Here is a 14,468-nt window from a genome sequence, read left to right as displayed (position 1 = left end):
GCTGAATAAATACTTATTAATGAGCTGTGAGGATTCAATGTGACATTGCAAGTAAAGCGCTTACAGCAACGCCTGGCTCCTAGAAAATGCTCAACACATAGCAGATACTGTAATGATGCTTGAGGGGACCCCCACCTCCTTCCTCCCTGGGGTCAGCCCTTCCATATTCTATCTCAGAAGGTATTGCTACCACTGACAGCACATCTTATCTTAAGGTAATTGTTTTAATTTCTTCTTAGTCTCCTACTAGATTCCATTCATATTTTGGTTACAACTTAACATCACTCTCATCCAGAGGTCTAGGTTTGGCTGGGTCCATCTGCTGTGGCCATCAGAGCACTTTATAGTTTCCAGATTACAGCTGCCTAATTCTTATAACAATGACCTAAACATCTGTCTTCCACAAGAGTGGAAGCTCCATGAGGGCAGGTCAGGGCCTCATTTTCCATCTGCTCCCTTCAGCCTCCCAGCTCAGTGCCCAGCATGCAGCATATGCTCCATAAATGCTTGTTGGGAAATGAATAAATGAAACAACATACTTTCCAACCAGGTCCCCTTGTTAGAGGCTTAGAGTTCTCTAAACTAGTGACAGATTGAGGACAACCTTTGGAAGAAACTTTGATTATCCCTGTCTTTTGGATGAGCAAATTGAAAATCAGAGCGGTTAAGCGTCTTGCCCATGAAGACTCAGCAGCTGAGTGACAGCCCAGGGTTGCTACAGAATTTCTAAGGGGTGGGGAAGTACTACTGAACTTACTGCAGCATCACCGCCTCCAGGAAGTCTTTACAAATCCTCTCTCATCCTCTGGATTCCCAAAGACATTATCAGTTTTTAAGTAATTCTATGGTTTTACCCACAGCCCTAGATTATAACTGCTGGTCTCTTGGTCTCTCCCTTTTCCCTGGACTATGCACTCCCCAAAGTCAATCTAGAATAAACGCACTCCCTGGAGTCACCTGGCCCAGGTTCGAATCCCCGCTCCACGGCTTACCAGCTGTGTGATTGTGGTTAAAAAACAGAACTTCTCTAAGCTCTCCTCGGGAAAGTGGCTAAGACCTGATGGGGCTCTTAAGGGTTGGAATCTCATTAGGCAGATAAAGTGAGTGGCCTTAATTTGGTCAAATCTCAAGGTTCTATTTCCCAACAAAGCTTTGGGGAGCAGTAGGAATTTGGAGGAAAGTGTCCAGAATTGGGAGTCAGGCAGGAGCTTTGACTTCTAGCCCTGATTGGCCGATTGACCTTGGCCAAATCCTCCCTGCTTCTCCAGGTCTCAGCTCTGGGGTCTGAGCACGGATGGCGGTTCTCCTGGCGAGGCCCCTCCCGACTGATGACATTCTAGGATTCCCGGAGCAAATGAACTTGGGAGGTGGGCAAGGGGGGGCGGGGAGGGGAGGCGGGGCGAGCCGGATTGGCCCCTGCGCGCCACGTGTCCCGCCCAGGAGCTGAGGACTGTCCTCCCAGCCCTCTCCAGCGCTGCGGCTGCTGCTGCTCTGCTAACGGGCTCCGACCCAGCGAGCGCCGCGTCTGCGCGTCCCTCCACCCGTCTGTCCGTCTGCTCATCTGCGCCAGGAGGCCTCCGCCGCGCGGTGAGTGGGTTGAGGCCATAGACAAGATCGCTCCATGGGACACCGCCCGCCCCGGGGGGCTGCAGGGATGCGGGGGTGAGCAATAATCGCCCCGTCATCGCTGAGCTACCCCTGCCGCCGCCTGCGGGGAGGGGCGCCCCGGAGCGGGAGGGGCGCGGGGGGTGGCGGCCGCGGGGACCGGGACCCCCGGGGCGCGGTAATCCGAGAGGGTCGCGGGCAGGGCGTGTCTGGGGCCGGGCGGTGGAGCGAATCCCTTGCCGCAGGCGGAGACGCGGAGGCGGACGGCGCGCGGGCTGCGGCCGTGGAGGGGGTCGGCGGGCGGGCGCTGCGGAGGGTGTGGTGGAGGGGCCCGGGGCGCCTGGCCCTGCTTTGCAGGGCTGGAAAGACTCGGAAGGCCCGGGGTTGGAGGCAGCTGGACGGAGGTCTAAGGACCCGCAGGGAAGGGTGTAGCTGAGGCCGAAGAATGAGGGTATAAAGAGTCAGACCCTCCGGCCGCACCTGAGACGGCTTGTGTGTGTGGTTGGGAGAGGGCTCTTTGTGTGCAATGCTGATGAGGGACAGGCTGTCCACACCTCGGGACCCCGATGGACCCTTCCGTCCTCTTGGGACCACTAAGGGAGACTCCCAGCTGGGCTCCAGGGGCCTTGTGGTGGGACAGAGGCCCCACCCTTCTTCCTGCTACGCCTCAGCCCAGTTTTGGCCTTTCCAAAGTTTGGAGGCTTCAGATGACTCCCCAAAAACTAGCATAAGAGTAGAATACCCTGAGTCCGAATCTCAGCGCCACCAGCAACTTGCAGTGTGACCTTGAATCAGTAGCTTTCCCTCTCTGAGCCTCAATTTCCTGCTCCAAGTCCAGAGCTGATAAACCCAGCCCCCTCAGAGGAAACAATGGCTGTAAAAATTTATTTATTTGCCAGCTGCAAGGAATGATTAAAGGCTTGGGGAGCGCGGTCTACCCTGGTAGTCCCTGCAAGGGAAGGGAGGGGGGTCCTTTGTGAGGATAATCCACCCGTTGCTTCCGCCCTCCCCCTCCTTTTCTCTAAACCCTGGTGGGTCTTCCCCGAAAATGCCAAATTTGGACATATGGCTCCTGGGTCAGTGAAAAAACTCTGGTTTCCCCCGAGTCCGCCCTTTCCCCTCACTTCTCCCTCCTCCTTGCCCAAAGCACACCTTAAATTGCTGGCCTCACTGCCCCAGATGGAATATCCTGACCTGCCTGGCCTCCCTTTTGAGGTGAATGACCGCCCAGCCTCAGCTCCCATGGACCCTGTCCTTCTGGCTGGCAAGGCTGCACCATTGCCAAGGGCACTGGCCTGGGGGTCAGTGGAAAGCTGGGTTACAGTTCCACGTGCTGAGGGTCCTTGGGCGGGGCCTTCCCTCTCTGGGCCTTAGTTATGGTCTCTAGCAAAGTGTGCTGAGCTGGCTGCTGCTTCTAGGATTCAACTGTTTTAGACTTAGAATTGTGGAAGTAGGGTGGGGTCGAGGCCTTCATCCCCCTTTGCAGCTGTGACAGCCACTCACCCATCTTCCTTTGTCTTCCTCCCTTTGTTCCCGAGGCCCAGGCTGCTGGGATACAGAAAATATTTGCGGTTTCAGGATAAGGGCCACAGCTGTTGGTGGGGCAGACTGCGAGTGTGCAGAGGAGGGGGCTGCCCCTGGGAAGTCGGGGCCCTGGCCTCTTGGGCTTATTTCAGGGACGGGGTCGGGGAGCTCTGCAGTACTGGGCAGCTGCCAGCGTCTGGAGCATCTGCACTGCGGCGCCACCCGGAGGGAGTCTGGGGCCACGAGGCTCTAGCCACACCCAGTCCCAGCCTCTGCCCTGCCACTAACCAGCTGGGGCCCTGGGCACAATCCTACCCCTCTGGGCCTTAGTGCCTTCCTCTCTAGAGGGATGCGAGTTGGTAAAATGGGGCTGCCTGGCTCTTCTTACTGTGCCATTCTAGGATTTTCTGGGGAGGTCTAGTAGTGTCACCAGCTTCACCCCACCCAGCCCCTCCAAGATGCTTCTTGGGTGGGGACAAAGCACAAGGTGTGGTCTCTACCCTGATTTGAGCATGCACTTCCCTCCACCTCCCTCTCAACCGAGGAGAGGAAGTCTTGGGTGGAGATGCCGTTATCTTTTTTAAACTTCTTGATTTGGAATCCAGCCACACTCCCTTTCCTCCTGGGGTTGAAAAGTGCCCACTGAGACTGGCTAAGGAGGAACACCTGTCCTTGGGTTCTTCGAGCCTCAGACCACCCCCACCCCCATGTGTAAGATGAGGATGAGGTTGATGTATATCCTCACAGGACTATAAGATGGCATTGTGAAAAAGTGCCTTGCAAACTATCGAGTGCCGTGCCCAGAGAATCAAGAGCTACTGCTGTAATCTCAGAAGGGTGTGGCGCTTGAAAAGGCAGGTGGCCTAAGCTTCAGGTTCCTCATCTGCAAAACAGTGTCCTGGTGAATAATAATGAAATAGTAAATTCTATTATTTGTTGAACCCCTCCAACTTACCAGGCCTTGGCTGAACCCTTGATATGTTAGATGCTGTTACCGTGTCCATTTTGCAGATGTGGAAACGCAGCCCCCAAGAGTTTAGGGAAGAAAGAATATTAACATTGACATCATGTGTCCGGTATGCCAGGGCATCTTCTAAGCACTAGGTGTGTCTTAAGTTTTTTTCATCCTCACCACAATTTCTCTGAGGTAGGTGCTATTTTCATCTCCCATCCTGTGAGGTTAAGTATGTGCCCGAGGCTACACAGCTTCTAAGTAGCAAGTCAGTCTTCAGTCTTGGGCATTCTGGCCCCTCCCTTTGCACTGGGGGACCCTTCGCTTTGCTGTGACCCGAGCTGGGATTCAAACCCAGGCCAGTCCAATTCCAAACCTGGGACGGCCTGATAATCTCCTGGGGCCTTGTCCAGTCTGAGGATCAATGGTTCTGCGTCAGGAGAGGGAAAGACACTGCTCTCCAAGAAACCGAGTGCTCAGAGCTGGGGAGGGTGCCCAGGCCCAGGGCCAAGAATGGCATTTCCTCTGGCTTCATTAAACGCAGACCCTGGAGGGCAGAGGAGCTGGTCCTGGGTGTTTCCCTGAGGGTTGGGGGAGGAGCATCCCAATAGGGGAAAGGAAAGGATCTAGATTTTATGGGCCAGGGGCCTCCGAAGTGGGGTGCACTCACCCTGGGAGGCACTAAAGATGATTTTCTGGGGTACAGGAAGAAGCTGTTAGACCTCTTATGTGTGCTTCTAATCTGCTTAGAAAGTATATTTTTGCTTATCATGATGAACGATCTTTTTTTCTCTTTTGTTACTGGTGGTATACAGGGTCAGAGAAATTTGCAGATCACTGCGCTAGACTGTCAGCTTTATGTGGGGGCGGGAGACTCGTCTGTCTCATTTTCTGTTCTGCCCCCAACTCCTGCCAGTGGGCATGCAGAAGACGCTCAATAAATATCTTTTAAAAAATGAGCTCCTGCTTAATCACTAATTTTCTTCATGAGTTGGGCAGGTTACTTAACCCGTCAAGTTACTTCCTCTCCTGGCTGTACAATGACTTTGAAAACCAGTAGGCCAGATGATTCTTTTTATTTTGCGATTTTTCAAGGGAGTCACTAAAGAAAACATGAAAACCATCCCATACCTTTCACCCAACAATCCTTGCGGGTGCATCAGGGAAACACACAGTAATTTTCAAGAACAGGTAAAATCATGACCTACACAGATATAAAAATGATCATGTACTAAGCATTTTATTCTACTTATTCTATTCAGGCAGCTGTTAGAACCAGCTCAGAAGAGAGTCAGTTGCCGCCTTTACACTGAAAGGAACGGAACGTATACATGGAGGCAAACTGGTTTTTCCACCAGAGGTGGGGGAGGGAAGGGAAGTCCACTGGATCTTTATCAGATAGGGCAGAACAAGCATATCTCTAAGAATTATTGTGCATATTTAAAGATTTTTTTCCCTCAATACCTTGGAGACAAGCAGCCTCCATCTAACTGAGGAATGATATATCCACCGAAAGTTGACCCAAGCCTTGGAGAAGTCCCTCCTGGTTTCCTAGAAGAGTTAGCGGAATCACCTAGGAAAGTTTTTAAAAGTTACCAAAGCCCAGGCCTCATCCCAGAACCATTGAAATCAGAATCTCTGGGGGTTGGCCTTATGCTTTGGTAAGTTTGAAAAACTCCCCGGGTGGTATTAATGAAGCCAGAATTGAAAAAAGCACTGGTTTTGATGCTAGAAGGCTGGATAGAAAATGCTGGTGGAAGAGACTCCTGGTTTAGGGGGTTAGAGGGTGGGTGTGGTGGTGGGTGAAAAGGAGGGAGGGGAGGGCAGATACATAGCAAGGATGTCAGGGGCCTTGAGTGCTGAGCTCAGAGGGCCTGCATTGAAGTGAGTATTGTAGCTGAATGGGCACAGCAGTGACATCAGTCCCTCACTCCTGGGGCACCGAGGTCTGGGTGATTTTTTGCATAAATCTCCCAGATTGTGTATTTTTTCTCTCAATTTGCCCTTCCTATACACATCTGCTTGTATTGTTTGTTTTATGGGGGGGGCGATATTTAGGTTTCTTCATTTATTTTTGCTTGGAGTGGGTACCGGGGATTGAACCCAGGACCTCTTGTGTGCTGAGCATGCGCCCTACCACTGGAGCTATAACCCTTCTCCACCATACACATCTGAACCCACTCCCTTATACTCAACATTCCCTCCATCCTCTCCAAAAGTGCTCTGCATTCCTCCAAAGCACACAGGCTGCCTTTTGAGGACAGAAATGCTTTTTTTTTTCCCCCCACTGATGCTTCTTACCCCCTCTTTCTTTTCCTTCCTCTGCTTCATCCCATTGAGTCCAGACTCTTGATTGTGTACTTCTATCAGCCTGAACCCCTAATATGGTGTCTTTAACTTTATGTATGTGTAGCCAGTATCAAAAACAGAACCCAAAAGGACAATTTAAGCAAATGTAGAAAGTTGTAATAATCTCATAGATTTCCGTGCCCAGTACCCCACGACCCCACGTTGGAGACCACGGCTCTAATAACGGTGATGGTGGTAACTGAAGTCATTAAGCATTTAATCTGTACCTGGCCCGGCTAAGTATTTTACCTGCTTTACATCATTGAATTTTCACAAAAACTTTTTGAGATTGTCATTTCAGAGATGAAGAAACTGAGTCAGAGAGAAATGAGATAACTCACCCCAGGTGATGAGCCCTCAGGATTTGAACTCAGGCCATGACTGCAAAGCCTGCATTCTTTATTACGATGCCACGCTGCCTCCCTTGTGAATGCTTGGGACAATAAAAGCCACCATGTATTGAGCCGTTCCTGTGTGCCAGGCCCTGTGCTAAGGGCTCTTCATCCATTATTTCATTTATTTCTCAGTACACAGGGAGGTATTTTTTATATGCATTTTGCAGATGTGGAAATTGAGATTCATCATTTAGGTAACTTACAAAATCACAAATTGGTGAGGGGCAGAGCTGGGACTCGATCTGACCTCTAAGCCCGAGCCTTTTGCAGGACTGGGAAAAGACCCTTCTGTCCCGCTCTGAGTTTCCCCAACACTGCATTTGCGCCAGCCCTGGCATTCTCTACCCCGGAGCATTCTCCTAGAGTCAGTCCTGAGCTCCCAAAGGGGGAGGAAGGAATCATGATTGCTTGCAGCCTCAGGGACTGAGGTAGGAGGTGGCCACAGCAGCACAAGGCCACCAGGGAACTCTACCCTTGAATGGGTTTCTGGAATGATCAGCCACAGTGAGCCCGCCTAGAAATCCAGGTCAGAAGAGATCCAGGGTTCCTGGGAGGAGAGAGGCACTGGTCTAGAGCGACCATACCTGCCAGCCTTGAGAAGCTATTTCAACCAAGATGATGAAACTTGAATATTGAGGGTGGAGTGGGGATAGGGAGGAGTCCTGTGGCCTGGGGGCGAACTCTCCTAGGACTGATACTCTGTGATTTTGCTGTAAGAATCCCTAACTGATAGCTACAAAAGCCTCTCACATCCACTCTGGGCTTCCCTAAACAGGGAGTGATATTATCCACATTATGCAGATGAAGGAACTGAGGACCAGAGAGGGAATCTGGCTTGTCTGAGATTACAGAGGGTAGGTTGGGAAGCAGAGCCTGGGTCTTTTCCTTTGAACTCTTCCTAGCGCCCCACTGCAGCCAGGGCCAATAGCGGTGTGGGGGCTTGTTATGACCGGGGGCTGGGAGGCAGGGACGTCGCCGTTGTCGGGGCCTGGCTCCCTGAGACGCCTTTACCTCGCCTAGAAAGTGAGGGGCTCGGAGTAGTGGAGCGTTAGGGCCCTCTGGGGTTCTGAAACATTGGATATAAAACATGTATTCAGGCAATTTGAGAAGTGGGGTCTGGATTGCTCTGGGAGGGATCAGAGCCCCTCGGAAAGCCAGGGTAGATGGCGCCTCTGTGATTCGCTCCAGAGCTTCCCCGTGTTCTCAGAGGGGGGTGCTGTTGGCGCTCAGCCCCCTGAACTGCAATCAGAACATCAAGTTCTGGAAGAAGTTTGCTTTCCATGTACACACGAGACGTGCACTCACAAGAGGCATACGTGAACTGCTCTCAGAGCTCAGAGCATTTTCCCGAAGACTTGGAGGCTCCTCCTCTGAGCCGTCCAGATGGGCCTGGGCTGCCGCCAGCAGCTGAAGTTTCCAGCAGCAAGGCCAAAGGAAAATGCTTCCAGGCCGCAAGTGCAGGTTGACGGGCTTCAGCTGACTTTCTGGGCCTCATGAGGTCCCTGTTTCTCTGCTGGCCTTGGAGCTCCCTCACCCTTTACCCACACTGGCCCCCAGGCCTGGGGAAACCCAGAGCTGGCTCCTGGCCAGAGCCGGGGGGAGCTGTGGGCGCCCTCTTGCCCCATGGGGGGGGGGGTTTCCATTTCCTGAGGAGAGCTGCACATTCGTACCGAGGGCCCCTGGTTGTCAGGGAAACTGCAGGGTTTCCTCAAGCTCGGCAGTGAGCTCGCTGCCGTCTGCGCTTCACTCCCAGCCCATCTCGTGTCTGTCTGCTGACTGATTTGGGGGACCAGGCAAACACAACCAAGCCTGTGCCTCACAGCTTCCTGCTAGTGCCCTGAATGCTCCCACCTGCTGAGACCATGTCTCTGCCTGGCCTTGACCTAGTTAGGTCCTCTCCTCCAACATCCCTCCAAGGCAGGAAAGGGAAAGCCTCGGTCTTATACTTGAGATAACCTTGAATGCAGAGATGCGCAATATGCCCAAGGTCGCATAGCTAACCAGTGACAAAACCGACTTGCATCCAAGTCTGTCTGCCTGACTCCACACCTGTGTTCTCCCACCATGTCGCAGGGTCTTCAGTGGCCCCAGAGTGAGAGCAGGATTATGTGCTGAGGACAACAGGCGCTCATTTCCCCTTAGATTTTTATTTTTTGTGGGGGGATTGGTATCTGAAGAACTAGGAAGCGCTGAGGTTAAGTGTCTTCCTCGCTTCTACTCTCTTTTCTAGTTCAGCAACTCGTAGGTCTTACTAAATATACATCTGACAGAGTTTGTTATTTCTGCTTTTAAAAAGTAATACATAGACATGGTTAAAAAAGATCAAAGCGTGCAATCTGGACTAGAATGGGAGGTGCTGGTCCTTTTTCTCCTCTTATCCTGGGAAGATCTTTTCTCTTGCATCTCTGCCTTCCTGCCCGAGCGCTCAGTCACCCAGCCCCTCCCCCTTCTCTTCCCCTTTCCAAACCAGTGACATCCTTTTTTGCATGTCTTTTTAGGTAAGATATCTTGGCTTCTTACTCCTTTGCTGTAGACCCTGTCCCTGACACCTCTTTCAGTGAGGTCGTGTGTCCTCTGTTTGTTCAGTCCCCACCCTGACCCATGACCTCTGTCCCATCAGAGAAAAAAGACCCAGTCTTCCCAGTGGCCTTCGGCACTGGTCCCCGACCCCCTCATCCTGCCAGTGTCCCCTCCCCATTCCCGGCCGTCACGTCAGCCACACTGAACTCCTTGACCGCACCGCCCCCGGGATCCACATGTTTCACGGGACCCCTGACTACTCCATCTGGGGTCACGCCCCTTGTCATTCTCTCCCAACCAGGCTTCATCGTTTCTTCTTAGTACTTGTCGTATGCATTTGTTACTCTTCCTCATTGTAGAGTAAACTCCAGAGAAGCACCTATTTTAGAAAGTCTCTTTTATTCACTGTTGTACCCTCAGTGCCTAGAGCAGTGCCTAATCAGAGTAGATGCTAAAGAAAGCATAGCCCTTCAGATAATTGCAACAGGCAACCTGGAGCCCCTTGAGTGTGCTCGTCTGCCGACCTGGAACCGTTCTTGGTGACCTGGGATGAGAGCACGCCAGGTGCAGATGGCGTGGACTCTGGGATCTAGATGTTGAATTCAGTTTTAAGCTGCATGATCTTGGGCAAATTATTTAACCCCCCTGAGCTCCCATCCTCTGTTTCCTCCTCCAGAAAAGGGGAATCTGATTCTGGGAAGGATTGCTAAGAGGATTAAGCGAGACAGCATCTGGGAAAGCACGGCCTGGAGGGATGTCATGCTGGTCGGTGGTCGTGCTTTCTCTCCCTCTCAGTTCCAAGTCCCTTTCCCATCCTGGTGTGAGCGTCTGGACACCAGCTCGTCCTTCCATTGTCCTCCAAAAAAATCTGGCCCTGAGCCAGGTCTTTGGATGTGATTTAACCTGAAGGGCTGGCAGCAGCTAGAAAACAGCAGGGGTAGCAGACTCTCCCTTGGGAGGAAGGAAGGATGAAAGAATTGAGGGGAAAGTATGGAGGGGAGCAGAGTGCGGGGAAATCTCATGGCTTTCCTTTCTCCACAGTGTTTTGTGCTGCTGCAGAACCTGAGACCATGGCCAAACCAGCACAGGTAAGGAGCCTCTCCCCTCCTGAAGTACTTCTCTGGGACTGGGGTCCTCCTAGAGTCACTGGGCCTGCTGTACAGATCCCTGATTCCTTCAGTATGAAAGGAGCTGGAGAGGTTCTCAGGCTTTGCTCATTCCTGTTACAAGTCACAGCTCTTTCAGATGCAAGTGGCCAGTGACAACACACAACATCCTAAGCAGAAAGGATATGTACTGGTGCACATGACTGAGAAGTTCAGGGCTTCAGGTCTGGCTGGATCCAGGGGCCCACAAGATATTGTCAGGATTCTGCTTGTATGAACTGGGCTTCCTCTGGGTGGCTTTATTCTTGGGCAAGTTCTTCCTTCATTTATCATGCTAGCCACCAGAATCTCCAGGCTTCCATTCTGTTTCTTGGGCAGCCTACAGAAAACAACATAATTTATTCCAAATGATTCCAGGAAAAGTCCTGGGTTTGGTTTCACTGGCTGGGCCTGGGTAATTTGGATCCAGGCAGTGGAGTTGGTCCCACCTGAACTGCGTGGCTGAAGAGTTGTTGTCCCAGGAAGGGAGATGGATACTGAACAGGCAGAAGCAGTAGAGGGTCCTCTCTGCTCTGGAGGCAGAAATGTTCCCCGTCACATGCATTTGGGATTAAGTTTCCCAACTTGGGAGACCCCACCCCCCCCACCCCACAGCTTTCATGCTCTGTGAGCACTTTGCTGGGCTGTAGAACTTGAGGTGTATCGGAGCTTTTACTCCTGTGTGTGGCCAGGATTAGGTTCTGTCCTTGGTCAGAGCTGAGTGTCATTCTGTGCCAGATGAGAATGATCCCTGTTGTCTGGCCTTAGAGAAACAGACGTGGTCACTGCAGTGATGGAGCTGAAAAGGGAAAGTAGAACTAAGGCGTGCCTGACTTGGCCCCTTTGGTCCCTCACGTCCGTCGCACAGCTGTTGTCCACAGATATAGTACAGGAGCTGTGTGATCTTGGGTGAGTTCTTTACCTTCTCTGGGGTCCCAGTTTCCATTACGAGGTGCTTGAGCTCAGTGATAACTAAGCTTTGTCCCCATCTTCATGACTTGACACCCTATGAACAGGAGCCTTAAGGACGTCTATTGACACTGTCTGAAGCACACAGTGTGTTATGTGATACAGGGTCCATACTCAAGAGTCTTACCCATGGCCCCCTGTCAGCCTCTGAGGAGTGTACTTTGCGCCAGTGGCCTCTCTGACCAGGAGGAGAGTGCTAGTGCTTATAAGCAGAGAAGTAAGGCATAAATCTTGCTGCTCCCCATTTCCCATCTGTAATCATCCCAAAGCTACTTCTTGAGAGGCATTCGAATTGCAGGGTTCTGCATGACCCAGGTGGACAGATCAGGCTCTGGGAGACCAGAGTGGCCAGAACCTAGGGTGCAGACCTCTGGACTCCTACTCCAGTGCTCGCAGACCATGCTGTCTGCCTGGCTGACCTGTGGTTTCTTGTTGCCATAGACCAGAGGCCAGTAGATATCCTAAAAGCAAGAGTCCCGGGGTGTCAGGGCCTTAGGGGGTCCCTTGTCCGTAAGGCTGAGTTGGTTGAATTGGATCCCCCCCATTCCCAGTGCTGATGTTCTGGTGGGGCCAGTAAAGGAGCCCTGGGGGCACGCAGTTTGAGGGAACGGGGAAAGCTGCCTGGAGTGAGCGACTCCGGAAAGAGCAAGAGGGCTGAGAGTGGGCTAGGTAGAGGGAATGCTGGAACAGAGGGTCAGAGGAGAGAAAACGTAGTGTGTTCAGGGCAGTAAAAGCAGTTTGGATGCTTGGAGCGCAAGGGTTGGAGTGGGGAGGAGGATGCTGAAGACAATACAGATCTTCCTCGACTTACAATGGGGGTTACGTCCCCATAAACCAGTTAAGAAAACATCGTTAAGTCAAAATGTATTTAATAGACCTCACCTACTGAACAGCATAGCTCAGCCTCACTTTCCTTAAATGTGCTTAGAACACTTACGGTAGCCTGCCATTGTGCATGAAAAACAGAGTGGTTGTATGGGTACAGAATGGCTGTCAGTGTATCGGCTGTTCACCCTCACGATTACGTGCTTGAGCGGGAGCTGCAGCTCACTGCCCCTGCCCCTCACTGCCCCTGCCTAGCGTCCTGGGAGAGGATTGCACCGCGGATCGCTAGCCCAGGAAAAGGTCGAATTTCAAAACTAGAAGAACGGCTTCTGCTAAATATGTATTGCTTTTGCTCCATCGTAAAGTTGAAAAATTATAAGTCAAACTATCACCAGTCGGGCTGTGCTAGAGAAGTGTGAGAAAGGTCTTCCTTCCCCTGAGGTGAAGTTTGTGATGAATGCTCCCAGTCATTAGCTTCCCACTTCTGCTCATAATGTGTCCCCTTCCAAACACACACACACACACACACACACACACACACACACACACACACACACACACACACACACACACACACGAACAGAACAAGTCGCTCCCTCGTTTCTCTGGGCCAGATCACCCTCCACCTACTTCTACTGTGGTAACTGTGTTATTTTCCCTATCTTTCCCTCCAGAAGGGGGTAACTGGAGGCCCAAAGATGTAAAGAAATGGTGCAGTGTCATAGGATGGGCTGGAAGCATGGCTCTGCGGCCTCTGTTTCACAGGGATGTTCTGGGTTTGAACGTGAGGATGGGCATCAGAACACTTTAGGGATAGTGCAGGGGGGGCAGGTGCTGGTGCCTGGAACTCCAGGAGTGGCAGAGATGAGACCCTGGGTCTGGCCGGGCAGAGGCAGCTCTTTGGTAGAGTCCTGGCCAGGCAGCCATCTCTCTGGGTCATGTCGCTTCAGCTCCCAAGAGGCCTCAGGACTCCTGCTCTAGCAGCAGCCTGGGTGGGGCCCAAGACCTCGGAGCCCCGGGGTCCAGGCTGCTCACCAGCTGGCATCTGGACCTGCTGAATATTTCAGGGTGGAAAGTTCCTTCTCTGCTCACCCCTCCCCTCCATCACCGGTACTTGAGGCCAGGAACCTGTCTGCCAGGGGAGTGGCAAGCAGATGGGGTGAGGAGAAGTGGGGACAGCTGCACAGGTGGTGCTTGGAGATGCAAAATTCACTGATTTTGTGACACTGACCGATGATGGGAAACCTGGGTGATTTCAAGGACTGTCTCTACATCTCTAAATGTGACCAGTGCTGAGGCTCCCTGCACCCACTCCTCCTGTGCCTGTGATCCTGAAGCATCCTGGGATAACTAGTCTGGCAGGCAGCCTCCTAGAAGATTTTATTATCGTTGTGCTAAGACCAACGTAGTGGGGAGGTTGCCTTGCTGCTGGCCAAGCTGCTAAGGAAACGTTTTGATCGAGCATTGTGTCAGCAGTTAGACTTCCTTTCCTCCAGCATGGCTCTGCCTCATCTTTCAGCTGCAGCTTCTTCCCCCAACCCTGCCTCCACCCCTGCACTGGGTGAGGAGAGGGGAGGGTGTCAGCTTGCTGCTGGGACCTCTGCCCTTCCTCCTGGGGCTACGCTTTCATCTTCCCCTCCGCTCCTCCTGCCCTCCTGACCACTTACAATCCCACGATCTTGGCAACTTTGGGTGACTTTGGGCATCCGGATGAGCCCTGGAGAATCTGGGCTGGCTTCCCTGAATGTTCTTGCTTGCTCTTGGCTCCAGGCCTTGGCCATGCTGTGTGCTCTGTCTGAAGCCCTTTCCTTCCCTCTCCCACCCCTTGGGCCAGCTGTTACTCATCCCTTAGGGCTCAGCTTAGACTTCCCCTCCAGGAAGTCTTCTTTGATACGCTCAGGGTATTCATAGTCCCGTCTCCGCCCATGCACCTGTCCACCCAGGAAACAGACAGTGAGTGCGTGTCTCACTGTCCCGAGCTCGGTGCTGGGAACGCAGCAGTGAACAAGACACACACTCATGGAGCTTTCTAAAGGGAGGATCTGTTTTCTGGTCCAAGTATTTGGCATGTGTTACTCTTTCCTTCTCTGCCCAGGCGTGTGATCAGGTTGCAGGGGATTCACTGGTGGCGGGAAGAGGGCCATGTCCCTTTCTGGTCACCCGCCCTGTTAGAACTTTAAATAG

The 14,468-nt window shown here is 52.3% G+C and overlaps 1 protein-coding gene across 2 annotated transcripts in view; it reads left to right on the top strand.

The window, feature by feature from the left end:
- Positions 1–1,432: 1,432 nt before the first annotated feature.
- Positions 1,433–14,468, top strand: part of ANXA6 (annexin A6) — a 46,536-nt gene continuing 33,500 nt past the window's right edge. For both annotated transcript variants that reach the window (XM_031449376.2, XM_031449374.2), the window contains exons 1-2: positions 1,433–1,587; positions 10,387–10,433. In XM_031449376.2, coding sequence (XP_031305236.1) covers positions 10,416–10,433 — 18 coding nt within the window. In that variant the 5' untranslated portion in view covers positions 1,433–1,587; positions 10,387–10,415. The remainder of the gene's footprint in view (positions 1,588–10,386; positions 10,434–14,468) is intronic.

The sequence above is a fragment of the Camelus dromedarius genome, chromosome 3, assembly GCF_036321535.1.
Source record: "Camelus dromedarius isolate mCamDro1 chromosome 3, mCamDro1.pat, whole genome shotgun sequence".
Lineage (NCBI taxonomy): Eukaryota > Metazoa > Chordata > Mammalia > Artiodactyla > Camelidae > Camelus > Camelus dromedarius.
The sequence above is the reverse complement of the archived record's forward strand: the minus strand, read 5'-3'. Positions and strand labels throughout refer to the sequence as shown.